This window comes from Brachionichthys hirsutus, chromosome 5, assembly GCF_040956055.1.
Source record: "Brachionichthys hirsutus isolate HB-005 chromosome 5, CSIRO-AGI_Bhir_v1, whole genome shotgun sequence".
NCBI classification, from domain to species: Eukaryota; Metazoa; Chordata; class Actinopteri; order Lophiiformes; family Brachionichthyidae; genus Brachionichthys; species Brachionichthys hirsutus.
In genome coordinates, this window is record NC_090901.1 from 13,718,425 (window position 1) to 13,725,546 (window position 7,122).

The 7,122-nt window shown below is 47.5% G+C and overlaps 2 protein-coding genes across 2 annotated transcripts; both read right to left on the reverse strand.

Annotated features, from left to right (window-relative positions):
- Window positions 1-168: 168 nt before the first annotated feature.
- LOC137893877 (dispanin subfamily A member 2b-like) lies at window positions 169-1,414 on the reverse strand. The gene is made up of 2 exons (XM_068739328.1): window positions 1,199-1,414; window positions 169-699 (listed from the first exon to the last, which is right to left on the reverse strand). The coding sequence occupies exons 1-2, from the start codon at window positions 1,376-1,378 to the stop codon at window positions 508-510; spliced, it is 372 nt and encodes a 123-aa protein (XP_068595429.1). The 5' UTR covers window positions 1,379-1,414; the 3' UTR covers window positions 169-507.
- A 1,093-nt stretch (window positions 1,415-2,507) lies between these two features.
- LOC137893557 (catalase-like) lies at window positions 2,508-6,496 on the reverse strand. Its single transcript, XM_068738967.1, has 7 exons — window positions 6,439-6,496; window positions 6,299-6,306; window positions 6,110-6,248; window positions 5,374-5,504; window positions 4,942-5,049; window positions 4,430-4,513; window positions 2,508-4,069 (listed from the first exon to the last, which is right to left on the reverse strand). The coding sequence occupies exons 1-7, from the start codon at window positions 6,494-6,496 to the stop codon at window positions 4,004-4,006; spliced, it is 594 nt and encodes a 197-aa protein (XP_068595068.1). The 3' UTR covers window positions 2,508-4,003.
- Between the last annotated feature and the right edge of the window lie 626 nt (window positions 6,497-7,122).

The following is a 7,122-nucleotide window of genomic DNA, read 5'->3' on the forward strand; positions in this document are numbered from 1 at the left end:
TGTCAAATGTTTAGGACACCCATGTTTCCACCCCTCCACCTAAAATAGTATAAATATCTATGTATGCTTAAGATTCTTTGCACACTGTGTGTTTGTCACGGCGTGTGCCCGAAGCTGCTTTGATCATTTACTATCTTTTTGATAAAATAACAAAAGACAACTCTGTTTGACTCGGATCTTTATTTGCCCTGAATTCAAAGCATAAATGTTTGAATCAATGAAAAGCGTGCGACAAACCAAACACCCGGGGCCGTGCGTGACACGCCCAACGCCTGACGGTGGCAGAAGTGACGCGAAAGTACACCCGAAAGAGTTACAGAAACGGCATCGTTTATTTCAGAGGCCAGCGATGCTGGAAATTGAGCAGCGGCATGTGGGATGAAACACAAAGGAAAGACGAGCCGTGAAGCAGGGACAGGTGGGAGGACGCAGGGACACGTGGGAGGAGACGAGGACATGCCGGAGGACGCAGAGCAGTCCCCCGTGCGTTGGTTCAGGTGGACTAGTTCAGCCGTTGTACTGGTATCGGTTCACGTAGGAGTACCCTGATGTTGCAGTCGAGGTCACGACGGCGACTACAATAATGACAATGAGCGCGCCGATGCACCCCACGACGGTGGCGCTGATGTTGAGGCATCGGGCGGTGGAGCCGTAGTGTCGGGCGCCTTCCACGTCTCCGATCCACTTCCGGTCTCTTGCCTGTCGGAACCAAAGCGGAGTGAATTTAAAACTCTGCTCACATCTTAACAGACATTTCGACACACAACAAGCGACTTTACAGAAGTGGGCATTTCGGGACTTTTACTCTCTTTTTTCCTGTTTCCAAGGTCAGAAGCGCCCTTTGATTTTTTTTTTGAGTAGTATTTTGTTGTTTTTATTCATTAAAATGAAACTTTTTCGTAGTTGCGCACCGGAACACGCGGCGAGGCTTTCTCCAGTAAATGTTTTTTCTTTTTTTAAGTTTCATTATATCTAAACTTTAAAGAAAACTAATCTGCATCTAAATGGTCAAAACAAATAATAATTCAAAAACAATGTTTTTTTTGGTGCATTTCTTTTAAATGTCAAACAGGTTTGCGTGTGAACCCTTCATATGCAAACCTGTTGTCTGACATTTCCCCCCCCCCCCCCCATTGTTTCAGACGACAGGTTTGCACATAAAGGCTTTAATGAAAGAATGAGACGTTCAGGGACTCACCTTGATAGAGTAGATAAGAGCTGCCAGCCCGAGGCAGCAAGGGTTGTAATAGACGAAGCAGCAAAGGGACCAGAGGATGTGGTCCTTGGGGGGCTCGCTGGAGACGCTCACGGTGGTGTACTGGACCACCGTGGGGGGGCCCGGCTGCCCGGATGGGTGACCCATGGCCATGGGATTCATTTGGCAGCTGGAGTTCGCGTGTGAAGAGTGAGGACTACAACTCGAGTGTGGACAATTTAAGTACTGATGACTTCCTGGTTCTGCTGTCCCACCCCCACCCCCGCAGGAATTTTCTTTCTTTCAAAACTGACAAGTGCAGTTTCCAGAGTAACAAAAAAAACCTAAGCATTGATTTACCGACAGCTCGTTCTCCTATACGAACAAATTGGCAGATGCAGTCAGGTTTATTCTCATTCTACTCGGTCATCTAATGATGGGCAGTTTATTTTACCACGTCCAAAGACAAATGTTTTGAAGAGGACGGTTATTTATCGTGCTATCCCACTTTGGAATAATTGCCCACTGAACATATGAAAGTCTCTTTTAAGTACCACCTAAGGATGCACTATTTAAATATGCGAGTATGGAACTATTAAGCATGAATGAAATAACTTATTATAAACATCAAAAGAAAACAGTCATAATGTTTTATTGCTTTTAGAGTATTATTGTTAAGTGAATTGTGATTATATGTATTGCGTGTATTATGTTTTTTTTCTGTGTGGACTTTTGTGACAGCTAATGGGTATCCTTTTAAACAATATTGTCTTTTGCACTTTCCCCCCCTCACTAGAAACAAACGCCGCTGACGCACGCACGGCCTTTTGTCTTTACGCGCAGATAGATTGAAAATCAATTACGATATGCTTTAAATAGGTTTCTATTCTAAATGGAGCGTGAAGAAGTCGCGCCTCCTTCCTGCAGGTCTCTGCAGCAGAAACAACCGAACAGCTCGTCCCGTTATCAAGTCGCTTAAACATTCATGTGCAGGAATTCTGTCAGACATTCCAGCCAGCAGTTCTGAATACAAAACCTGCAACGGATCATTTGAAGCATTCACTTTCTGTAATTTAACAAATAATTGATGTGGCGGGGACTAAATATTAGATTGAACAACCTCTAAATTCACATCAACATTGATTGACTGACCCTCGTGATGGATGGTCAGTACTCTAGTCGAGTGGTGGATAGTCGGGGTGGTCACATCAGCAATAGTCCAAATCTTCCAAACGCACCGTCTCCCTTTTGACAATTAATCTAAGGTCAACTGTCAGGAAACCAGTCAGAGAGGAAATGATCTCTGGAGTCGTTTTGATCAGACCGGCTAGAACTTTATTAATTTCAACAACAAGCTACCTTTAAATGAACGCTGCTGATTACACACGAAGGAACACGAGCACTAAAGTCACATGAGAGTTCCACACCATGAAGATCAATGCAGTCAGATATGAATGGACAAAGCAGGAGCAGGTGACCTGTACGGCTCATTTTGGACAGAAACACATTTGTTTGCATCCTGATGAGGATCTTTAGGCTCCACAAAGTGATCATAAACATCCTACAACTCTTACATGTAACCCAGTTTGTGCTCAAACAAGCAAAACCACAGAGAGGAAACTTCCTGGTAGCTATAAAATAAAAATAAAGACATCATTTCTAGAGCATTTCCCCCGAATCATCTTAAATTTTGTTGTACTTGTTTCCCCAAATATGGATTGAGGTAATTATTATTGAGCACACAATCATACCCAACTCTAAAGTAAGTTCAGTTGTGGTTTTAAGGCGAGGAGAGGAAACTCAAGCTAAGAAAGCCATACACACAAACTTGTCTGTTCATATGCAGAAACCTGAAGGGAAGTTTCTTTATGATCAGCGGCTTAACGAAGACAAAAACAACCCCGCAGGACAAATGAAGGCACTTCACAATCTCATTCATCCCCGATCGGCATCGCGTTCCTCCGACCTTCGGCTGAAGGAAGGTCGGATCACACATTACCTGAGAAATCACGTCTACAGAGGCCGGAACGTACAAAGCACATTCAGCAATCCCCAAACAAATTGACATTTCAGAAAACAATCAGGGAAAGGGGAACGTCTCAAAGGTGATGAGCAACGGTGGCCATCCGCTAACTTCCTAGTCAACACCCGGATTCGGGGCGTTTCCTTTCCCTAAGATAGTTTTGTTTGCACCTCCCGCCTCCCGCCTCGTTACTTCTGGATCAGCTCCCGGGTTTGGGACGTTCCCTTTCTGTCAGATTGTTTTCTGAATGAGGTTTTTACTTCCCGGCCACCGTACAGCTCCCATCGGTTCTGCTTTCCCAGGACTCTGCAGGACGGATTCCAGGAAAAGTGGGAGGTTTATATGGCGCACATCCAGATAAAACAAGGTGGATCCGGGAATGTATGACTTTGAGATTCCCAAATTATACAACAACTCCAGAAAGTACTTTTAATGAACCCTGAAGGGGCGGAGCTTTGCAAGCTGAACGCACATTTTTAAGGAAGACGTCATCGCTCAGCTGATGCTCCCATTCATCCGAGTCGTTATCCAGACGTGCACTAAAGTCTTCACAATCAAGCACTGAAATGTGGCAGCTTTTAAATACAGAAACCAGCACAGGTTCTAGCAAAGATTGTGTAAAAGAAAAAATAGAATTTCTGTAGCAAATCAACTGTTTGGATGGGCTGAATTATAAATGAACTAACAAACACACACACGCGAGGTTATTTCTCAGTGGTGTGAGCGATTCCATCTCGTTTTCGATGACCTGTGTATTTGCCCTCAGGGGGGCAAATTTTGATGCGTTACATCTTTGAGGATGCGGTCAATGTCGGGGCTCCTGGGCGGGTGTAAACGTGGAGGTTGGGTTTCTAGAAATGATACAGAGGGGAGACGGATTAGGACTCTTGACGCAGAGCGACCAATCAGGTCGCGGCTCAGACTGAAATACAAGGACCAAGTCCAGGACCTTCCCTTTAGCGCGCTCTCCTGTCTAAATGTTCCCATCTTCCATCAACGGTAGCGGTCTATTAGACCGACATCTTTGCTGTTGCTTGGCAACACCGCCAGCTGCTCTGAGACGTCTCATTGGCCCGTAGTGACCTCAATGCAGAGCTCTCGTATCGAGCCCCAACCGCTCCTGGTATTTAACCCGCTTTACACAAAACGAACCAACACGCTCGTCCATTCTGGATCATGAATGGCCGAGCGGGACCGGGGACTGCGTTTACCTTTTTGGCCTCCTTGTTGTGTTGGTCCAGACAGGCCTGAACCCTGCTGGCGTAGCCCGGATGGACGGCCTTCAGCGTCTCCACCTGCAGGGCGGAGCAGAGACGTTTCACTGGTTCCCAGCAGAGCCTCCATTAACAGCCGGTGGATTGTTTGGACACCAGCTACAGTCTACTTTGATCAGCTGGTTACGTTTTCAGTCTTTGCGTGCCGCACATCTGCTCGTTCTTCAAAAGAGACGCTGGAGAATCGTTTCTTAAAAGCTGACGGCATCACCCAATGCGTTAAGCGTTCGTATTTCCCCATTTACTTTTTAGCTAACGCTTGTTTTAAATGGGACTCACACATTTGCAAGTGTTCGAGTTGAAACTTGTCTCGTAATTTAAAGCAGTCGGCCTCGTCTCCCAGCAACAGGCACTGGTTTCCTGAGAGCAGCCACTACATCCTGTGGCGACATCCTGCAGCAGAAACTGATTCTGAAGCAGCGCTCTGGAAATGGAAACGCGTCGCTCACCATGCGCTTCTGAATGAACAGCTGCGCCCCCTTCAGGGATCCGGCCAAGTTCTGGCAGAGTCTCTGCTGCTGCTCCTCGTTCAGCACCCGAGTGTAGAAGTCCCGGACCTGCAGCCCAACACAAGCCCGTCACATGCACGTTATAGCATCATGCTATTATACAGCTCACACACACACACACACACCTTTGTCCACAGAGGAGCAGTCAGGAGACGATAGCATTTCTTAGAACTCGTAAGCATTTCTCGGAAAAGCGTGGCTACCGAGGAGTGATGCCATCGTCAGATGTGAAACACCAAACATGGCTGGTCTTTGCACAGACGTGCTTTGTTAGCCGATAGCCTGCATTATAGATTCATATGGTGGATCGTCTCTTTAAATATTGACCTGATGATGAACCTCGACCCTGAACCCCGAGAACTTCGTCTTTACCTGCGTGACGTTGTCCTCATCCGAGGTGTTGTAACGCGCCACATCTGGAAGCACCTTGAACTTGGACTCCATGAACCCCGGCTGGGCCTCTGGGGCACTGAAGCTGTTGGGGAAGTAGTTTGGGGCACCACCTAGTGGAAGGTGGAGGCAAACACACGCAAGATGAATACGGAATCCACAGACGTCTGTTGAAGCGACGTCAGAAGTGTAAAAAGAAGGTTTCACTGGTTCCTCCAGAGTTACAAGAGCGTAGAAAAAAATAAAAGGAGGGACTGAAGAAAGGAAATAAAGACATAAAGGAAGAGTGCAGGATGCTGTGAGAATCTTTACATCTCAAGTGTAGATGAGACGATCATCTTATCGACAGACGCTTGCTGTTGCTGGCTGGAGTCTGTCCCAGCGCGCTCTGGGCGAGGGGGGGGGGGGGGGGGGGCGACCTCCGACGCATCGCCAGACTCAATAAATCAATAAATCAATAATTCATTAAGCGGTTTAAAAAAAAAAAAAAAAAGCTTTGTTGACGGATGAGGAAATAAATCACATTCCAGAGGACCCCCCTGTATAATGAGGACACGGGACACGGTGGACTCTCGTTGGTAACCTTTATCAGATGACCCGGAAGTCCCCTGCGACCCGTAGATGCAAAGCATTATGGGACACGTAGTCCGCTATAGCTACTACTACACCCCCCCCCCCCCCCCCCCCGCTGAGGTACCCCGGTCCATTCAGAGGTTACCTTGGTTGTCAGAAAGGCACATGGGCCCGTCGCGCTGGTAGTTGGCCACGCGGGTCCTGTAGGGGCAGTTGACGGGGATCTGCAGGTAGTTGGCTCCGAGCCGGTGTCTGTGCGTGTCGGGGTAGGAGAAGAGCCGGCCCTAGAAGAAGACAAGGGCGCCTCGTTTTCAGAGAATCAGTACTTTCCTACGTCGTAATCTGAAGGGGGAAACATCTGGATCAAACGTGCAGGTTTAGCATCTGACCGAGCCCGTTTGGGTCAGGCGCACCAGAACCGGTCTGAATATTACACGCCGCTGGAGACTCGGACTACCAACCCCTCAAACTTACCTGCTCCTTTGGCATGAACCACTCTCTCCGGGATCCGCTCCCGGTCAAGGTGAGCCATCTCATCAGTAAAGACGACATCCTGGACCAGCAGGGGGCCCCTGGAGCCCGCAGTCTGCAGGTTCAGCTTGTCTCCCACAGGATGCCCCCCCCCCCCCCCCCCCGTGGTGAGACGGTCCGCTTTCTGCACCAACCCGGATCCACGCATCAAAGGAAAGACACAGACATAATTACAATGCGCTCTAATGTGCAGAATATCACTCTGACGCGGTGCTGAGACAACAGACGAGTCGACGGACGGAAAATCTGACGCATGAAAACATGAAGTTTGTTGTGTTGACGTAAGACGCAAAAAGCTAAAGAGCAGAAACAATGACATTTAACTTGCTGCATCGTAACGATGATCAGCTCCAGGTAAAGCACGTTGTTATTGTAATACTTAAACACGCAACAATGACAAGACAGACAAACACACAACAACCAGAGGACCCAGACAAACACACAAACAACCAGAGGACTCAGACAAACACACAAACAACCAGAGGACCGAGACAAACACACAAACAACCAGAGGACTCAGACAAACACACAAACAACCAGAGGACTCAGACAAACACACAAACAACCAGAGGACCAAGACAAACACACAAACAACCAGAGGACTCAGACAAACACACAAACAACCAG

Excerpts from the sequence above, each read along its gene's own strand:
- LOC137893557 (XM_068738967.1), bottom strand. The coding sequence starts at position 6,496 with ATGGCTCACCTTGACCGGGAGCGGATCCCGGAGAGAGTGGTTCATGCC. Across the intron at positions 5,505-6,109 it reads GTGCCTTTCTGACAACCAAG|GTGGTGCCCCAAACTACTTC; the intron begins GTAACCTCTGAA and ends ACCTTCCACTAG. Across the intron at positions 5,050-5,373 it reads ATGAGGACAACGTCACGCAG|GTCCGGGACTTCTACACTCG; the intron begins GTAAAGACGAAG and ends GTTGGGCTGCAG.
- LOC137893877 (XM_068739328.1), bottom strand. The coding sequence starts at position 1,378 with ATGAATCCCATGGCCATGGGTCACCCATCCGGGCAGCCGGGCCCCCCC. Across the intron at positions 700-1,198 it reads CTCTTATCTACTCTATCAAG|GCAAGAGACCGGAAGTGGAT; the intron begins GTGAGTCCCTGA and ends TGGTTCCGACAG.